The sequence below is a fragment of the Phodopus roborovskii genome, unplaced genomic scaffold (assembly GCF_943737965.1).
Source record: "Phodopus roborovskii unplaced genomic scaffold, PHOROB, whole genome shotgun sequence".
NCBI lineage: Eukaryota > Metazoa > Chordata > Mammalia > Rodentia > Cricetidae > Phodopus > Phodopus roborovskii.
Window position 1 is genome coordinate 6603489 of NW_026126434.1, and position 21019 is coordinate 6624507.

Consider the following 21019-nt stretch of genomic DNA (forward strand, 5'->3'; position numbering starts at 1 on the left):
ACTGTCATTTTGGGTTCTCTTTGTGACGTACTACTATTAAAATATATAAAGATCCCCGGGGATGGGGAAAGAGAGTTATTCACAATCGTTTTAAAAAGAAAAAAAAAAGAAAAGTTAACGTGGTCTGAAGGCGGGAGGCAGCAAACAGGCGCATCTGACCGCAGCGTAGCGCACGGTGATGACGCGAGTCGCACGCACCGCCCCATCCGCTCGTGACGGAGCTGCGTCACTGGTGTTCGGTGCTCACCTCCTGGAGACAGCGGCGGCTGTAGGCCCCAGAGTGGCGTCCCACTCCTGAGGAGCCTGGTCGGCGGCGCGATGAGGCGCAGCAAGGCCGAGGTGGAGCGGTACATCGCCTCGGTGCAGGGCTCCGCCCCGTCGCCTCGAGAGGTGAGCGGGTCCAGTCAGGCCGGCTGGCTGAAGTCATGGCTCCCGGCGGCCTGGCCTCCAGCTGGAGTGGAGGCGGCTGCGGGCTGCGTGGCGTGGCGCTGCTGAGCACCGGAGGCGTGGGGACTGCGGCTGCCTGCGTTTCCTTTTCATGGCGGGCCGCGGGCTCACTCGGGCCTCGTTGCCTCAGTCTCGGCGTGGTAGGCCGGCTTGGGGCGCTGTTTGGGGCTCGTCTGGCAGCGGCAGGCGCCTTCGGTCCCGGGCCATGTTTGCCCGGGAGGTTGCCCGGCGTTGGGCTTTACCGTTGTTCGGGTGGCTCCGTGGACATGGGAGCGGACGAACAACCACATTCGTAAGGGCGCGTCAGCACAAATCGCACGGGGAAGCCCTTAATTGGAGTATTCTGCTGCCGTGCCCCACTCCTTACATCCCCTTCCTTCTTGGCTTTTTAAAAAGTTTTTTATTTAAAGGTAGAAGGTCAGGCATTTTAAATTCTTTACAGACAGTAATTGCTATGTCTTAACATTGCTAACGTTTTCTGTGACTTTTTTTTAATTTTGAAATCATTCATGTGTTGTAATTATTGTATATTCTACAAGCGTGTAAGCTGTAATCGGTGAAGTATAGATAGACTATCAATGGAAACGTAATTTTGATTAATATTAACATTTAGGGAAAAGCTTGAAATACACGCTTCAGTTATTTTTTTTTTTTTAATTCTGAAAACAGAGTGTCTAAAAGGATTTTTATGGTCATCCGTTTATACCAAAAGGCATGGATGTACAAGTCCCTTATATAAATGGCATAGTTTTTTTGTTGTTGTTGTTACCTTTAATCTTTTCTCAGATAGTTTGAAAGGATTAGATAATCCAGTCCAATAAAAATAACCCCAGAAAATTAGAATCCCAAGTGATTCTTTAAAAATTTCATGTTTAGTGCTGGGCAGTGGTGGCACACACACACCTTTAGTCCCAGCACTTGGGAGGCAGAGTCTAGCCTGGTCTACAGAGCAAGTTTTAGGACATCAGGGCTGTTACACAGAGAAAACCTTGCCTCAAAACAAAACAAAATTCAAGTTCATGTAATACTGGCATGCCACAAGTATGAAATTTTACAACCAGTTTCCTCTGATGGGTCAAATTCAAAGTTCAAGGGCACAAAAACTGTCAGATAAAAAGTGTCTTCTGGTTTATCAAATGTATTTATATTGATTTGGGTCTTGTCACCAGGAATCTCATATGTTTGAAAATATTTAAAAATCTTTAAAAAAAAACTCAAAAAACAAAAATGGCAAACCCAAAGACATTGAAATCTAGAAATGCCAAGCATTTCAGATAAGGCACACTCAACTAATAGTACCTAATACTGTATAAATAGTTGCTAAATTATGTTAAGAACAGTGACAAGCAAATAGTCTGTTTGTGTTCAGTTTTGATTTTTTTGTTTGTTTGATTGGTTTTTGAGACAGGGTCTGCTTGGTGGCTACAAAGTCATGAAGCCCCTCATGCCTCTGCCTCCCACGTACTGGTGTGCATCACTGAAGGTATACACCATGCCCAGCTACCAATATATTTTTAAAAAATACTTTTTGATGTAAGAGTGGTTGGTTGGATACTGACCAACTTGGAGATCGACATTTGTCATTTTAACTAGTTTCATTCATTGTTCACTTTTGTGGCATTAACATACTGAGTTGTTCAACCAGAACCCTTATTTCCAAGCCTTTTATATTTAAAGTTATGCCAAACAAGTTCTGTAACAGAACCCTTATTTCCCAGCCTTTTATATTTAAAGTTATGCCAAACAAGTTCTGTAACCACCAAGAAATATTGCCACAGGCCCTTCTTTCCTGTGTTCCCAGTGACCTTTATTTTACGAATTTGGATATTCTTAATAGTTCATGTTTTTAGGATATTATATTTGTCCTTTTGTGTCTAGTTCATTTCACTTAGTGTATTTTCAAGATCATCCATGTTGCACCAGGTGTTAAGAGCCATCCCTTTTTAATGGCTGATTAATAGTGTGTATGTATTTTAGGTATGCCACATTTTGCTTATTCACCTACTGTTGATTGACACTTAGGTTGTTTGTATCTTTTGCCCAATACATACAATGCAGCAAAAAATAATGTAAAAAATTTTAATGCCTCTCTTTAATTCCTTTGAATTTACACCAAGAAATAATTATTGGGTTGTATGTTAATTGGTGTTTTCTGAGGAGCCCTCAACCGCCTTTCTATAGTGACTGTACTTTCTTGTATTCCTGCTGTCGATTTATGGGTTTCAGTTCCTTTGTTTTTTTTTTTTTTTTTAAATCAGTGTTTCAAATTTATTATCTTACTGCATTTTACTTTGTGAGCATGAGTGATTGTGTGTGTGTGTGTGTGTTTGTGTGTATGTGTAAGTGCACTTGTGGGCGTCATAGGAAAGTTGGCTAGAATTGGTTCTCTTCTACCATGTGGGGCTTGGGGATGGAATTTAGGTTTTTGAGCTTGAGGGCAAGGTACTTTTTCCCACTGAAGCCATGTTGCCAGTTCTAATTATCTTAAAAATTTTAAACATATTTAATTTTTTTTATTAGTTTATTTAATATTATTTTATGTGCAATGGTGTGAAGGTGTCAGATCTCCTAGAACTGGAGTTACACACTGTTGTGAGCTGCCATGTGCATGCTGGGAATTGAACCCCAGTCCTCTGGAAGAGCAGCCAGTGCTCTTAACTGCTGAGCCATCTCACCAGCCTTCTTTAAAGTTGTGAATGAGTGTTTATCTCTATGTATCGCATGTGTTCCTGTGCCCAAGGAGGTCAGAAGAAAGCATCATCAGAGCCCCTGGCACTGGAGTTACTGATGGTTGTGAGCTGGGAATCAAACCTAGATCCTTTGAAAGAGCAGCCAGAGAGCTATTAACCACTCTCCAGCCCTAGTTATCTTTAATATTATGCTCTTATGGTTTACAAATTTATGTTAGCAATGTATCTCTTCTACTTGTCCTAATGAACTTGCATAAGCACTACCTGTCACACATACACGTTGGTTATATAGCTTTGTACCTTTTTTAAAGAGAGATGACCCAAAAGTTAAGAGCACTGGTTACTTTTTCGTAGGACCCTGGTTTGATTCCCATCACTCAACATGGCAGCTCACCACTGTAACTTGGGGATCTGATGCCTTCTGGATTCTGTGGGCACTGAATGCACATACTGTACAGTCATAAATGCAGGCAGAGCACCCAAACACATAAAATAAATAAATAATAAATAAAGGCTCATACCTTTAATCCCAGCATTTTGGAGGCTGAGCTAGGAGAATCACTGTGAATTCATTTTGTAGCCAGGGCTACAGTAGCATTTCTGGTCAGTTTGTGCTAGAGTGAGAATATAGCTTAAAAAACAAAAAAACAGATTCTGTTACACAGAGAAATTGGGTTACTTTCCAAATGGATGGAGAAAATGATTGGTTATTTAATGTATGGGTTATTTAGTAGGTATTGCTTGGATATTAATAGTTGCTTAATGACTTTTAGAAACAAAGGGTCCAGTGTTTACAAAAATAAGTATTAGATTTCAAAGTAATTTAGAGAAAAAGAATATAGGGATAAAAATTTTATGATCTCAAGTGAGAATGGCCTTTCTTAGCATATAACCACTAAAGAGTAAACAGCAAAGGAAACATTTTTGCTAAAAAAAGAATATCAGTCTTGTTTTTAAATACATTGAACACTGAAACAAATGACAATTGGAAACATTTTGAAATAACCTTAAGTATCAGTGGTGTTAAAGAGTCCTTAAGGAGCCTTGGTGTGTAACTCAGTTCTAAGAATGTTTGTCCAGCATCATGAAGCCCTGGCTTTGGTTGCCAAAAGCAAATAAGATTGGGCATAGTAGCCCACACTTGTGGTTTCAGCATCCAGAAGGTAGAGGCAAAAGGATCAAGGTTTACCCTCACCCCAAAAAATCCTTAAGGATTAATTAATATCATTTTCCTGCTATAAAATTGATAATGATGAGAGTTTACTGAGAATGTATACTTATAAAAGTGGTCTTAACACAAGAGGTGATCCCTCTCTGCATACTAAATTAGCAGAGATTAAAGAAATGAAAAAAACTGAGTTCTTAGACATTCTAATACTAAGTAGAACAAGCGGTTACAAACTTTTTGAAGGAAAATAGGTAATATAAGGAAAAGAGTAAATGTTTACATTTTCTTTAAAACTGTCTTTGAAATTAATCCCAAGGAAGTCATGACTGACTTCAGTATATATTGAATACCTACCACCACCCATGGTTCAGTGGTTGGAATCTAGCAACCAGAGTTGTACCTGAGTGTACCCTATAGTTGAAAGGATAAACACATACAAAACAATAAGAACAGTTAGGACTTTGATCACTGCTATTAAGGAAATAAGCAGAATATTGTGGTAATGAGACCAGGAGACTAGCTCACTGAAACAGTGCTGTGTTCTAGAGGTCTTTTGAAGCCTTCAGCTAGAATGTTCTGATGCTGGCATTCTAATTATCAGAATTTAAGTTCATTAGTTCAGACACCAGATATTTTTAGTTCCCAAATCCCCGTTTTGAAGGATAATTGCTGAGACAGCTTGTCAATAGTAAAGCTAATAGGCCTCACGAGTGTCTGAACCAGTTGTTAGCAATATCTCAAGATAGCTAAAAGATCCATCACAGAAAGAAGAAAAGCACACAGAAGGATTGCCTCCTGCTTCCAAAAAAAGTCTCTATAATAATTGAGTATCCAAAGCCGGGTGTTGGTGGCACATGCCTTTAACCTCAGCACTCAGGAGGCAAGGCAGATGGATCTCTGTGAGTTCAAGACCAGCCTGGTCTACAAGAGCTAGTTATAGGACAGCCTCCAAAGCCACAGAGAAACCTTGTCTCGAAACACCCCCCCCCAAAAAAAAATTGAGTATCCAAAGCCACTGGCAACTAGAGTGTGAGTGTTTTGCCTGCATGTGTATGTGCTATTGTGTGCTTGGTGCTCATGGAGGTCATAAGAGGTGGAGAGCTGCCATGTGGGTGCTATTCTTCACCACTGAGCCATTTATCCACCCCTAGACCATATCTTGTATGAAGCTGTACTCTTGCCTTGGCAGTTTATGGTAGTAAAGATCCAGGATATTAAATAGGTTTATTTGAAGAATTCCAATTTTATTTCAAAGTCAAATGTGGTACATGCCTATAATCCCAGTGCTTGGGAGGCCAGGACAGGTGAATCTTTGAGGCTGTCCTGGTTTTACATATCTTGTACCAGGCCAGCTAAGACTAATCCTGTTTAAAAACAAAACAAAATATCAAATTTTAAAATCTATGTAAAATAGTGATCTTTAAAGAAAGTAGACATAGGTCAAGGAGTGTCCAGAAGCTTAATGGGTCTGAAATGCTTTCCCAAAGAGGCCTCTTACACAGGGTAGGAAAGAAGAGATTTCTAGTTATGTCCCTTTCCCCAGAAAATTTGGCTTCTATTATTACCTGTAAAGTAATGCAGGAGAGCAGTACAAAGCATGCTGGGTAACACATTGCTATGGTGTGCCTAGCTTTTCTGAGAAAGCTTTTTCATTGTGCTGTGTGTGTCTATGTGTCTATGTCTGTCTTGTAGCTCAGGCTGGCATTGAGCATAAGATGGGCTTGAACTCAGGATCCTCTTGCTTCCACTTCCTAAGTTCTTAGGACTACAGGTGTGAACTATTTCACCTGCCTTGAATTGTAACTTCTGATATCTGTTTTAACTATTCTTGAATTTACTTTTTATGAAATTTATAAAATTTGGAACTATTCTTAGGATATGTATATATATGCATGTTCACATTTGAAAAAATTAATATTTAACTTGTTAGGGCATTTTTGTCCTTTGAAAATGTTGTGCAATATTTCAAAATATGAACAGTAAAACCATTTAATTCTTTTTTAGAAGTCAATGAAAGGATTCTACTTTGCAAAATTGTACTATGAAGCTAAAGAATATGATCTTGCTAAAAAGTAAGTGCCAACCTGGAAATAGGTTTTTCTTTTTCATTCTTGTAATAGGAAGAAGTGCTAAAGAATAAAATTGTGGAGCAGGAGATGGCTGCTCTTCCAGAGTTCCTGAGTTCAGTTTCCAGTAACCACATGGTAGCTCACAACCATCTATGATGAGATCTGGTGCCCTCTTCTGGTGTGCAAGCTTACATGCAGGCAGAACACTGTATACATAATAAATAAATCTTAAAAAAAATACATTTGTGTATTCTGGAATAAGTGATTTATGATCTCAGCATTTGTTAGATTGAGACTATAATGAGTATTTCTTACTGGCTTCTGTTTACATTTAGTGCAGAAATTGTCTTATAACACTGTTTCTAAAATTGTCCTTGGGTAGAATGAAAGAGATCATTTCTGTATGTAAATTTCTTCCTGGTTAGATAACCTGGTGCTTCACTTAGCTGGAGAGAAGCAACAAACAGACTTAATGCTGGCCAGGGAATAGCCAACCTAATAGCCCAGTAGTTGCTGTCTTATCAACAAGACAAGAAACTGTCTGGGTCTAATTTCCTTACCCAGAGCTTAGAGGCGGAAATTAAAGGGGAGACAGATTATCAAAAGCAGTAAAGGCTGCAACTGTGGTTTTCTTATGACAATTCTTTAGAGAATCACACTTAGTTATTTGTCTCTGAATTTTAGGTAGGAGCAGGGCCACTGGGTCTATCCCTAGCAGCCTCTTCCCCAGAACGAAAGGGAAGTGATGATACCTTCTGTTGGCTGCACACGGAAGCTATTAACTGTATTCTTGTTAATGTGAGATGCTTCTTCCTTAGTTTTGGTCTTTGGTCTATTTCTCTCACATTGTTAATGAACCCAGAAGATAACTTACTTTTGTGCATAGAAATTAGGGGCTGGTGAGATTTCCTGGTTCGTACAAGTGCTTGCTACCAGCCTGATGACCTGAGCTGGAACCCTGAAACCCCATACATTAGAAGGAGAGAACTATCTACTGCAAACTGTCCTCTGAATTCCATGTATGCACCACAGTGTACACATTGCCTCCCAAATTATGGGTGGAAAAAAGAAAAGAATTAGATCTATTTGGTTAATTAAACAATTTTTCTTCTCTTCAAATGTAGCTCATTATAGTACTTGGAGATTATTTTCTTACTTAAAAAGTAATATATTCTCTTGGTTTGGGAAACTTTTTTAGTGTTTTACATTCTCACTTTAAATTTTTTATTGCAGTTTGTAGATTATGATCATTTGCTTATTTTTATGTGAAACTCTTTGGTGCTAAATGTGATCAGGAAGAAAAAAACAGTTTATGCATTTATTTATTTTGGTAGCAGAAGAAAAATGTAGCACTTTCTAGTGAAATGAGGGTCTGGGAAGATGATGACCTTAGTGGTTAAAGGTACTCTGCTCTTGTAGAGGACAAGTAAATACATCTTGAGTGAAATAATAAAATGCGATTAGTTTGTATGATTGTTAGCTACTTTGCAATGAATATTTTTGGACTTCATGTTAAGTAACCATGGTAGCCAGTAATTGAATTACAATAGAATAATTGGATGGGTTCTTGATTTAGGGTGCACTCTTGTCAGTATGTAAGTATAGTTGTAAGTTTAATGACTGAAGATTATTTTTGTATTTTAAAACTTGTTTAATATACTATTTTTATATTTTAAAACAGATACATATCTGCATATATCAATGTGCAAGAGAGAGACCCTAAAGCCCACAGATTTTTGGGTCTTCTTTATGAAGTTGAAGAAAATACTGACAAAGCTGTTGAATGTTATAAGGTAATTATAAGATTAAAATGCAGCCTGTGGGTGGTGTGGTGGTGAATGCCTTTAATCCCAGCACTTGTGAGGTAGAGGCAAGTGCATCTCTATGAGTTTTAGGCCAGCCTGATCTACAGAGCGAGTTCAGGACAGCCAAGATACACAGAGAAATCCTATCTCAAAAAACAAAACAAGCAAACAAAAAAGTACAGCTTATGTGAGGCTGGAACAGGGCTCAGCAGGGAAGAGCATGGGTTGTTTGTTCTTCCAGAGGAACTGGGTTATATTCTCAGCACCCATGTGGTGGCTCACAGCCATTTGTAGTTGTATTTCCAAGGGATCTGATGTCCTCTTCTGGCCTCCCTGGACACCAGGTACACACATGGTACACAGACATACATGTAGGCCAAGACCTCTACATACTTTAAAAAAAAAAAGGTGTAACCTTTGCACAGCCTTACAGGTGATGCCCATAGTATATAATAAATAATTCATATTTAATTTTATCAGTGTATGAGAATAAGCATTAAAACTATTAAGTGGCTTAGCTTGGAACATACTTAAATTTTTTTGAATATATAAAACATAAAATTTAAGTGTAGGCTCGGGAGATGGCCCAGCTGGTAAAGGTGCTTGAGCCTGACCACCTGAGGTTGATTCCTGCAACTTATAAGGCGCAAAGAGGGAGCTGTCCTATGACTTCAACTGGTATGCTATGGCACAGGATCACCTACACCCCTGGAAACAAATAAAAATATAACTTAAGGAAAACACGAAAATGGTCAGAGAGAATGATGTCGTGCGTTTTTATAAAAAATTTATGAAAGCAATGCAAAATTTATTGTATATTGTTTTTGTTTTTTGTGGGCATTTTATATAGTTTTGGGTGTCCTAGAACTTACTCTGTAGAACTCATACTCCCAGAGGTCCTCCAGCCTCTACCTACTTTGTGCTGGAATTAAAGGTATCTGATATCACACCTGCTCCACAAAAAATATTGGTGCTTTAACATCTTTAAAATAGCATCATTTAGGAATAGAATTTTAAAAATTGTACAGGTGGCTCAAGTTAAGCATGCTAACTACTCTTGTACTGAGTTTGGTTCTCAGCACCCACATGGAACAGTTCATAACTGCTTGTAATTCAATTCTAGGGGATCTGACACACTCTTTTGTGGCCTCCTTGAGTATCTGCATTCATGTGCATATGTATGTGCACACATGTATAATTAAAATTTTTTTTTAATCTTTGAAAAATAAGAATAATATATGATAATTTTTAGATGATTGTATATACTTATACCTCTGTACAATTTGTAATTTCTTTTTGCTATTTTATTTTCTGATATTAGCGTTCAGTGGAATTAAACCCAACACAAAAAGATCTTGTGTTAAAGATTGCAGAATTGCTTTGTAAAAACGATGTAACCGATGGAAGAGCAAAGTACTGGGTTGAAAGAGCAGCCAAACTTTTCCCAGGAAGTCCTGCTGTTTATAAGCTCAAGGTAAAGTCACAACCTAAGCAGCATACGAAAGGAGAAAACTAGGATATAATCATTTTTAGTGTTTTGAAGTATAAATACGTAATGGCAAACTTGACAGAAGAGCATGTTCATACTTTCTTTAAAAATCTTTAAATAAAAAGAATAATTCCTTTAAAACTTTTCTGCGTGTTGTCTGACTAGGCAGTGTAATAATTTACAGATGATATCTCAGTTATACTTCTGGAATAATATTTTACAGTTCATTTTTTATACAGTGTAGTTGGTATGGTAGATTGTATTATTTTGTGATCAGTGGAGGTGTAAGGTGTGTTTTGTGTATGTGGGTGTGTGCGTGTATGTAGGTAAGGTGTAAATGAAGCTCTGGCCTAAAATTTTGCTTTATTAGGTAATTATCTACAGCTTCCCAGCACTTGGGAAGCAGAGGAATGTAGATCTCTGTGATTCCAAGTCCAGCCTGCTGTAAAATAGCAACTTTCAAGGCAGCCAAGGCTATGTAATGAAACCCTGTCTCAAAAATAACAAAGAAATGTTTTTTCTTTTGTTGCTTTTTCGAGACTGGATTTCTCTGGAAGCCTGTCCTGGAACTAGCTTTTTAGACTAGGCTGGCCTCGAACTCACAGAGGTTTGCCTACCTCTGTCTCCCCCAGTGCTGGAATTAAAGGTGTACACCACCAATGCCTGTCAAGAAATGTGTTCTAAAAACTGGAAGTGTGAGGTTTTCAAACAGAAAATAAGACAGATTATTCAGAATAATTACTAAAAAGTTTAGGAATTTCATAGTTACTTTGTGTGGTTTGTTTGAGGTAAGTCTCTAGTTCAGGGACTGTAAGGGAGCAATACCACATCCAGTTTTGACTGTTACATTTGTTTGTCTTTGACAGTCTTGTTTAAAATCATAGTCCTCCAGCATACTAGAATTAAAAGTGTACCACTTGTTATTCTTTAATGAGAAACCCTTTTGTAGAAAATATTTCATATATACAGATAGATGCATACATTGTAAAAGATGATATAATTTTAGATGGTTCCTTCTAATGCTATTACACATTTGTTTTTGTTTTTGTTTGTTTTTTGCTTTTTCCACCCTACCTTCCCCAGACAGAATTTCTCTCTGTAGATCTGGCTGTCCTGTCACTCATTTTGTAGACCAGGCTTGCCTCAGACTCAGAGATCCTTCTGCCTCTGCCTCCCTTGTGCTGGAATTAAAAGTGTGCACCACTATGCCTGGGTTATACATTTTTTTTTTTTTTTTAGAAGTTTTAACACTTATTTTTGAAAGAGATACCATGTTTCTTTAAAAGAAAAAATACAACTTTTAAAAAAAATTTAGTATTTCTCATACATTCAAAAACTAAGTTTTTGGAAATGATTCAGAAGGATAGAGATTGGTGGGGGAGGTAAGGAAATTAGAAATTGCTTTTGGAGGGTTTTCGTGTTTGCAAGGCAAAGGTAGAAGGTGAGTATGTGGGTAAAGTAAAATAGAGTTTTTATATCAGGAGAGCTTCAGTTTCATCAGTGAAGGGTAAGACAAGGTCAAAGGTTGAAGGGAAATTTGATCTTTTTAGGGAGTATACATTTATTAGACGTAAAATAGTACTTCATTCCAAGTAATAATAGTTTGAGGTATGAGATCATGAAAGTCAAATCAGCCTGAATTTGAAATTTCCTAAACTCCAGTATATCCTATCTCCAGTTGTTCATGTGTCAGCATAGAGAAGATTGCATAGGGATTGTCATAGAGGGAATTAGGTGAAGGAATTTCTGCAAACAAGCAGGAGTCAAGAGTATTAAGAATTACTGCATTTTGGCTTAATGTAGAAAAAAGTAAATCCATGTGTTGTGGATAATTAAATCTTGGTAATATAAGTGTGCCCAAAGAGCTGTTCATAGTGGTGACGTATAGAGTGATTTGAGCCTCCAGTGAACTGGAAGAACACATGTGTCAATGACAAATGTCTAGTTTTGGACATGTATGAGATGACTAAAGAACTGAGTGACTGAGCTACTACCTTTTTGGTGGTATAGTTCATTTACTAATTACAGTTATAGTTGTTAGGGATGAAAAGGTTACTCCCTTTAGAATTACAAAAAGTTTGGGAGAACATGTGATTTAGAGGTAATAGTGGAGAGTGAAGAAACAATAAATTCCATGTGTGTATAGACTACAGGAGGAAGCTGTTATGCAGAGCTTATGACATGATAACACTCATTGTTCATTTACTATCAAGAGGAGAAGCGGTGTTGAGAAGATTATGAGGATAGCAGAATAGAGAGATATTGGGCTTAAAAGTGATTGAGTCATTCTGTGAGATACATATAGAACATGCATGTAAGGATCATAGTGGAAGGATCTATTGGGTAGGCTGGATCTTTTGGTTGTGATAGGAATACAGGGATGTAAAATAGTCTTAATAATAGTTTCTGAGGTGAATATGGACAATCACAGCTCCTGTAGTAGCTGAATGCTACTTTGCACATGTCATAGTCATAGTCAAAGGACTATGAACCAATGGCTTATTTAAAGTTGTATGGATGTTACTCAACATTTAATGACTTTTTCTCCCAAATAGGAACAGCTTTTAGATTGTAAAGGTGAAGATGGATGGAATAAACTTTTTGACTTGATTCAGTCGGAACTTTATGTAAGACCTGAAGATGTTCATGTGAATATCCGACTAGTAGAGCTTTATCGTTCAAATAAAAGATTGAAGGATGCTGTGGCCCACTGCCATGAGGCAGAAAGGAACATGGCTTTACGTTCAAGTTTAGAATGGAATTCATGTGTTGTACAGACTCTTAAGGTAGGTGAAAGCTATTTCCATTTCTAGGTGGATAGTTACTATACATTTCTTCATACTTGTGTTCTCCAACATTTAAATTTCTTTCATCGATATAGAACAACTATAAAATGAAATTTTTGCCAAGTGTATTTGGTGTATTTTTTTTTTTTTTTTTTTTTTTTTTTTTTTTTTTTTGGGGGGTAAGGCTAGCGTAAAAATAGTCATTTTTATACAGTTATAAAAATGGGCCAAGAAGTTTGTAGGCATACAATGCTCAGGATTTCAAATTCTATTAATGTTTTGTAACTTACTGTGTTTTTCTTAAAAAAAAAAAAAAAAAATAGGAATATTTGGAGTCCCTGCAGTGTTCGGATTCTGATAAAAGTACTTGGAGAGCAACCAATAAAGACTTACTTCTAGCCTATGCTAACCTAATGCTTCTTACGCTTGCCACCAGAGATGTGCAGGAAAGTAGAGAACTACTGGAAAGGTATGTTAATGTTGAGAGTGTGAATATGTACATTAACACAGCCAAATGACAGGTTTTCTTTTTTTGCAATAATTGGTGCAGGTTTCTTTACAACATTGGCATTCCTCTAATTTACACATGTTCTGGCAATAAAGTACTTGGAGGAATATTACTTTCATGGGCATGTTATATAATTTTTAGAGTTTTTTTTTTTTTTTTTTTTTTTTGGTAATTTTAAGATTACATTCTCTTATATATGTAGTGTCACATGCCATAGTGCAGGTGTGGAGGTCAGATGATAACTTATAGAAGTCTGCCCTTCCATTTTTGTGGGTCCCGGGGGGGGGGGGATGAACTCATTAGGCTTGGCTATAAATGTATAAATGCCTTTACCAAACTCTGACTTGTATTGTCCTCCCTAGAAATTTGTTACAGTAGCTCTGTTAAAATTAACCTTCTAGCTTAATATTCCATTTTGGCATGCTTAATAGTTTGACATTAAAATGGATGTTCTGGCATATCACTTTTTTGTTTGTTTGTTTTTGGAAACATGGTTTCCCTGTGTAGCTTTGGAGCTTGACCTGGTACTCTCTCTGTAGACCAGGGTGGCCTCGAACTCACAGAGATCCTCCTGCTCTGCCTCCCCAAGTGCTGGGACTACAGGCATGCACCATCACCGCCTGGCCACATTTTATTTTTAATGTGGTAGTTTTGAGTAAAAACCATATAACAAAGTTATTTGTTGTTCAGTGTCCAGGTTCAGATTTGCTAGTATATGCACTTAGCATCACCACTATTTCAGAAAACATTGTTTTGACTTAGAAACAAAGTAATTCAAATGTGATGAATAAACTTTTTTCTTTTTGTTGATTTTTCAAGACGGGTTTTTCTCTGTGTAACAGCCCTGACTGTCCTGGAACTCACTCTGTAGACCAGGCTGACCTTGAACTTACAGAGCTCCACCTGCCTCTGTTGGGATTAAAGATGTGTGCCACTAATGCCTGCCTCTTTTTATTTTCTTAACTAAATTTTATATTATAAAAACATCACTTAGATTTGTATAAGGATAAGGTATGATAGGAGTTTATGGGCTAGGTATAGATCACTGCTTGACTTTGAAAGTAGAAGATTAACTAGGTGGTGGTGGTGCATGTAGAGGAGGGAGGCAGAGGCAGGCAGATTTCTTGAGTTTGAGGGCACCCTATACTACAGGGCAAGTTCCAGGATGGTCAGGGCTACACAGAGAAACCCTTATCTTAAAAAGCCAAAACAAAAAGTAAAAGATTATTGGATCTTTGTGTGTTGGGAGGCAGAAGCAGGAGGATTTATAGGTTTGAGGCCAGGCTGGTCTACAGAGTGAATTCCAGGACATCCAGGAAACCCTGTCTTGAAAAGCCAAAACAAAAAACAAAACCAAAAGCCAACCAAACCACAACAAAACAAAGTCAAGGGTTGTTGAAAAATGCTTAGTTCATGAAAACAAATAAGCTCATAACAATAACATTATTTATAAAAAAACAATAGCATTATTTATAAAAAACAAAAGAGTTTCTGTGTTTTGAGACGGGGTTTCTCTGTGTAACAGCGGTGCGGTGGCTGTTCCTGGAACTCCCTTGTAGACCAGGCTGGCCTCAAACTCACAGAGATCCACTTGCCTCTGCCTCCTGAGTGCTGGGATTACAGGCATGAGCCACCACTACCCAGCAAAACAAGAGTTTCTTAAATAGCAAAGCTTGAGAATGAGGCTTGTTTACACTTTTGAAACATCTGTCTTATTTGAGCACAAGCAGATTCTCAACTATGTCACTGTATATTGTTTCATATGAAGTCTCCCAAAAAATTCATTTATATATGTTTTAGAAAATGAGTATAAAGGGCAAAATATTTTTTATTTTTTAGTATTACTATAAAAATAGGTTTAAGCTCAGGGATCCCCCTAAGAGGTCTTTGAGAACCTATAGAAATCCTCAGACCTTATTTGCTTGAAAATCTGATGCTCTATTTCTTATGATAAACTGCTTTAGAGTAATCCTTCACACAGTGGTAGGCTTGTAGAGATTGATCATTAGATTTGAATACAAAATAAAAATTTTTGAACTGTTCCTGGCATCATTTGCTATTAAATATTCACATTTTATCAATAATCTTAATTTCATTTATGTCTTTTTTGGTCATGATATTCTGGAGTAGGATATTATAGAGTGTACTTAATGTTGAAGTATTGTAACTGCTAGGTGAAAATTCCTACTAGTGCTTCTGTGAAGAGTAATAGAGTGTGTGAATGTGGAAGATGAAGTTTAAAATAAACCTTAGTAATTTTGTATTGAATTTAATTATGAAACTGATTAGTCACAGTGTGGTCGAGTACCTGTTCACTCTTTTCTTCTTACAGTTTTGATAGTGCTCTTCTGTCTGTGAAATCTTCTGTGGGTGGAAATGATGAGCTGTCAGCTACTTTCCTAGAAATGAAAGGACATTTCTATATGCATGTTGGCTCTCTGCTTTTGAAGATGGGTCAGCACAGTGACATCCAATGGCGAGCTCTCTCAGAGCTTGCTGCATTTTGCTATCTCATAGCATTTCAGGTAAGCCTTTTCAAGTTTTAGGTACATTTGCCATTTCAGGAAGACTACTATATAATGTTTCTCATAGAGGTATGTCACAGTATATAATAAAAATAGTGAATAAGCATTGTGTTAAACTTAAAAGTTGATGAATAACTAACAAGGTGAACATACTGTTTAGGCTGGTGAAGTAGATGTTTTGATGCATTCTTGTGGACAGTCAATGTTAGGTTTATTGATTTGGAGACCTTTTTGAAGAGCTTGATTTATTAGCTTGGCCATATCTGAGAACATAATATTAAGGATGAAATTTTATTTACATTATTATTATTAATGATTTATTTTTATTTCATGTACATTGGTGTTTTGCTTACATTCATGTCTGTATGATGGTATCAGATTCCTTGGAACTAGAGTTATAGGCAATTTAGAGTTAGCATGTGGGTGCTGGGAATTGAATCCATGTCCTCTGGAAGAGCAGCCAGTGCTCATAACTGCTAAATCATCTCTCTAGCCTCTAAAGATGAAATTTTAAATATGGGTTAAACTTGATTCAAAAAGTTATATATGGGCCTGATATCCTCCCCTCCTCCCTCCCACTTTCTCTTCTTTCCCTCCTCTCCTTTACTACCTCCCACTTTCCCTCCCAAGTCTTCCTCCTTTACCCCCTCTCCTTTTCTGTCTTCTTTCCGATCTCCCCACTCTCCATTCTGTCTGACTTTTGACAGGGTCTCTCTCTTTTATCTTTTATTGAAAATATTTTTCATATGGTATGTTCAGATTACAGTTTCCCTTCATGCTTCTCTCAGTTCCTCTCTATATTCATCCCATCTTGATCCACACACTTTCTGTCTTTATTAGAAAACAATAGGCATCTAAGGAATAATAAATAGTAAGAAAACAAGAACAAACAAATTGGAATATGATAAAACCAAATGAAAAAGAGCCAAAGAAAAAGCACAAAAAAATGGGTATAGATGTAGACACCCATTTGCACACTTTCCTTCTCCTTCTCCTCCTACCTCTCCCTCTCTTCCTATCCCCTTTCCCTCTCTCACCCCCTTTTCCTACCTCTCCCCCTCCTTCTCCCTATCTATCTCTCTTTATCTCTCTATCTGCACAAAAGACCTGTAAGGTAGAAAAAAGAAACAAACAAACAACACAACAAAAACCTCCCTGACTTAATATGAGACAAAGAACTTCCAAAGATGCCCTTGAGTTTATTTTGTGCCTATTGCTAGGCATGGGACCTACCCTTAACAGTGGATTGTTTCACTGCATGGTGGCAGCAGTGCACATCCTTAATCCTAGCACTCCAGAGCCAGAGGAAGGCAGATCTCTGTGAGTTTGAGGCCAGCCTGGTATTGAGTGAGTTCCAGGGTGCCCAGAGATACAGAGAGAAACCCTTTGTTGGAATGAGGGGAAAAGTTGTTTGTTTCTTTGGTGAGAGTCTTAGAAGAAATTAAATTTGCAAGTGTCAGTCAGTTGGTGATAGCTTCTGGGTCAGGAATGGAATGTTTGTCTACTCTCAGGTGTATGAGTCCATGTGATGTGGCCCTGTGCATTTTATTTGTTGCAGTCTCTGTGAGTTCATATGTGCACCAGCCCTGTTGTGTCTAGAAGGCCTTGATTTCTTGGTGTCCTCCATCCCCTCTGGCTCTTACACTCTTTCTGCTCCCTCTTCTGCAGAGTTCCTTGAGTTGGGGGTTGGGGGGTAGGAGGAGGTAGGGCGCTGGATGGAGGATGGAGACATGTCTTGCCTTCTAATGTCTTTTACTCTCTACATATTGTCTGACTGTGGGTCTCCATGTTTGTTCCATGTGCTTCAGGAGAAAGCTTCTCTGATATTAGTTGAGCCATGCAAGGATCTATGAGTATAGCAACATGTTGTTAGGAGTCATTTTATTTTGATATTCCTTTAACAGAACAATAGTAGTATTTGTTTTTTCCTAGGTCACTAACCTATTTCATTTCAGTGTTTTGGCTACCCAAGCAGCGCTAGGCATGGATTCCATCCCATGGAGTGTGCCTTAACTCAAATCAGTTATTGGCTGGTTATTCCCACAAGCTCTGTGCCACTACTGGACCAGTGTATCTTGTAGTCAGGTCACTATTGTAAATTGAAGCGTTTGTGGTTGGGTTGGTGTTTACCTTTCTTTGTTGGTAATGTGAAGAATATTTTTCCAGTACCATGAATACTAGCCCATAGGGACGAAGGCACCAGCTCCACTTCTTCATGTTCAATGGGTTGTAGGTGTTTGACAAGATCCTTTATAGTCCTGATTTGCCCATGTATAGCCCAGGCAGGCCTTGAACTCACAGCAGATTCTTCAGCTGTGATGCTGTGATGATGCTACATCATAATAAAATTAATCTTTGTATTGCTTTTTTTTTTAATAGATTACATAAATTTCTTGCTTGTTAGCTGTTTTCCAAATAAGTTTAATCATTAACTGTCTGTTACTTAAAAGTAATGTATAAGGGCAGTGGAGGTACACGCCTTTAATGCCAGCACTTGGGTGGCAGAGGCAGGTGGATTTCTGTGAGTTCGAGACCAGCCTGGTTTATAAGAGCTAGTTCCAGGACAGCCTCCAAAGCCACAGAGAAACCCTATCTTGAAAAAAAAGAAGGTAATATATAGGGAACATCTGACTGGGAATATGTATATCATTGAATTAGATTATTTTTATTTTAAAATTGTCAGATTGCAAGACCAAAGGTTAAATTAATAAAAGGAGAAGCTGGACAAAATCTACTGGAAATGATGGCCCATGATCGACTTAGCCAATCAGGTAACAATAATATTTTAACTGATTAAATCCTAAAATGATAAAAACTTAAAAAAATTGGTACATTTATGTGTGTATATATGAGTTGTGCGTGTACTCATACTGTACATTACTCAGTAGTTGATAATCGCTTATTATGTGGACTCTGGGGATTGAACTTGGGTCCTTTAGCTTGGTGGCAAGTGCCCTTATCAGCTGAGCCATCTTGCCACCAGAAGATCTAACCTTTTATTAGACTCTTTAGGTTAAAGTCTAGTATCAGAGATAGTCTTTCATGATTACTTGCTATTTTTGCCATATAAGATAAAGGTAGTAGGCTTGGTGGGAATTAGGGGGAAAAAAAAAGCCACAACAAAACCATTGTATGTGGTAGGGGGATGAGGACCGAACCTGGGACCTGGTATTTGATAGGTCTACCATGAATTCTATCATGGAGCTAAATCCCCAATCCCCAATGCATTCTTTAAAATTAGAACCTACTTAACTTTGCTTCCCAGTGGAGATAACTTCTCTATCTAGGTGCTAAAGCATCCATCTTGAGTGTTAGCCGAATATCATTTGCTGATCATTTTACCATTGCTTGTAAACACTGCTCTTTAGGGATGGAGTTTTTATTGCCTAAATGGAATTATATAAAATGTAGGGTGTTTTGGTGACTGCATATAGTATAGTATATAGTATGTTCTTCAAGGTCCATCCAAGGTGAAGTTTGTAATAGTTCTTAATCTAAGTAGTGGCTTGAAACAAATTCTTGTGTGAGGGCTCTATCTGCATGTATGCCTTCATGTCAGAAGAGGACAAGAGATCCCATTATAGATGGTTGTGAGCCACCCTGTGGTTGATGGGAATTGAACTCAGGACCCCTGGAAGAGCAACCAGTGCTCTTAACCACTGAGTCTTCTCTTCAGCCCTTGAAACAAATTGTTACTCCAAATTTATGGAATAAAAAATTTCTACCAGTAAAACCTGGAAATAAGAACTTCCTTAAAACTATTTAAAAACAGCAAGAATCTGAAAAGCCAGTGTTAGCCATCATTGTATCAGATCAGAGCATTAAGGCTTGGTCTTGCTCTTGTCTGATGGGGTACTTAAATCCTGTTTTTCTAAAACAAAAATTCCTTTAGCATTTTTATATATTTTGTCTCCCACCCCCTTTTATTTTACTTTATATAGACACAGATATTGTGAAACCTATATCTTATTGTTTTCTATAAAGTACCATTTTTGTTGACCAGCTGTGATTTGGTGGTTGGAAGATGAGGTCTGAGATAATTGTGTTGTTTCCTTCTTGGGTGTTTCAATGAAATGTTTGAGATGTGAGTAAACAAAACTGGTGTTTCATCATATAATGGTGGAAATAATTTGTCTTTCAGGGCACATGTTATTAAATTTAAGTCGTGGCAAGCAAGACTTTCTAAAGGAGGTTGTGGAATCTTTTGCTAATAAAAGTGGCCAGTCTGCTCTCTGTGATGCTCTGTTTTCCAGTCCATCATCCAAGGATAGATCTTTCCTTGGTAATGATGATATTGGAAACCTTAATGGACAAGTACCAGACCCTGATGACTTGGAGAGATATGATACTGGTAAGTTGTATCTTTCAAAGGAAATGCTCTAGGTCATAATCTATTTATACCAGGAGGGTTTTATTATTTTATTGAATTCTTCCCAGGTTTACTTTGATAGATGAAAATTAAAGAGTATGAGTGTAGATGAAACATACTTTTTCTTTGAAATGGCTATATCTCATATGAATTTTCTATTATACTTACATTTTTTTTCTTTGTATTATCCAGTATCCAACTTGTTTATAGTCTTTTTGTTCTATTAATATAATAATACTGAGAACTTTTTATTGAAATAAGGTCTTTTTGGTTTTTGTATTTTATTATTATTATTATTATTATTTTTAATGTTTGTTTTCGAGACAGGGTTTCTCTGTGGTTTTGGAGGCTGTCCTGGAACTAGCTCTTGTAGATCAGGTTGGTCTCGAACTTACAGAGATCCACCTGCCTCTGCCTCCTGGGTGCTGGGATTAAAGGTGTGCACCACTACCACTCGGCATGGATCTTTCTGTTTTATAGCCTTGCTTTGCCTGGCCTAGAATTAGCTATGTAGACAATGATGGCCTCACACTCATGGAGATCCACCTGCCTCTGCTTCTCAAGTGCTGAGATCTTGACCTTAATAACTTAGTTTTAATAAAAGTTCTATGCATTTTCCCAATTGTTTTCTTCCTTGTATTTGTTGCCCTTGTTTTTTTTTTTTTTTTCTATGTGGTGAGATTTAGCTTTATGTTCTAGGATTTTTTAAATTATTTTATTTATTATTATTATTATTATTATTAGTTATCTTTGTCCAACTTAGCCCAGTGGCAACTACCCAGCTGAGGTGAATGCCCATATGGACAGTTGTGCCATAGCCTTCTCTCAGTGTACCCATTCATCATAGATGACATATTTCTGCTGACCTTTTTTAGCATCCTCGTACAACCTGAAGTACTTCATCCTTACAGGTGTGCAGTGATGATCACAATGCGAAGATTGTGCAAAAACTTCATTAATAAATAGTGTATAAAATAGTATATGTTTTAAAATGAATTCCTTGGAGATTCCTAAAACTGAGATAGAAAAGTACCTACTACCTTTGCCTCTTGCAAATTGCTAAAATGCTAGCATTTCTAGAAAACTTGGACTTTCTTTACTTCTAGAAGCCTATAGGCTTTTCAGTAGTAAATTTCTCATAGAAGAAAAAAAGTGTTTTGCTA

The 21019-nt window shown here is 37.6% G+C and overlaps 1 protein-coding gene across 2 annotated transcripts in view; it reads left to right on the forward strand.

Annotated features, from left to right (window-relative positions):
• Positions 1–220: 220 nt before the first annotated feature.
• LOC127223979 (E3 SUMO-protein ligase RanBP2) overlaps positions 221–21019 on the forward strand; it is a 49157-nt gene continuing 28358 nt past the window's right edge. For both annotated transcript variants that reach the window (XM_051186711.1, XM_051186712.1), the window contains exons 1-9: positions 221–390; positions 6310–6377; positions 8056–8167; positions 9501–9653; positions 12224–12454; positions 12778–12923; positions 15295–15487; positions 18171–18258; positions 19629–19838. In XM_051186711.1, the coding sequence (XP_051042668.1) occupies positions 319–390; positions 6310–6377; positions 8056–8167; positions 9501–9653; positions 12224–12454; positions 12778–12923; positions 15295–15487; positions 18171–18258; positions 19629–19838 (1273 nt within the window). In that variant the 5' untranslated portion in view covers positions 221–318. The remainder of the gene's footprint in view (positions 391–6309; positions 6378–8055; positions 8168–9500; positions 9654–12223; positions 12455–12777; positions 12924–15294; positions 15488–18170; positions 18259–19628; positions 19839–21019) is intronic.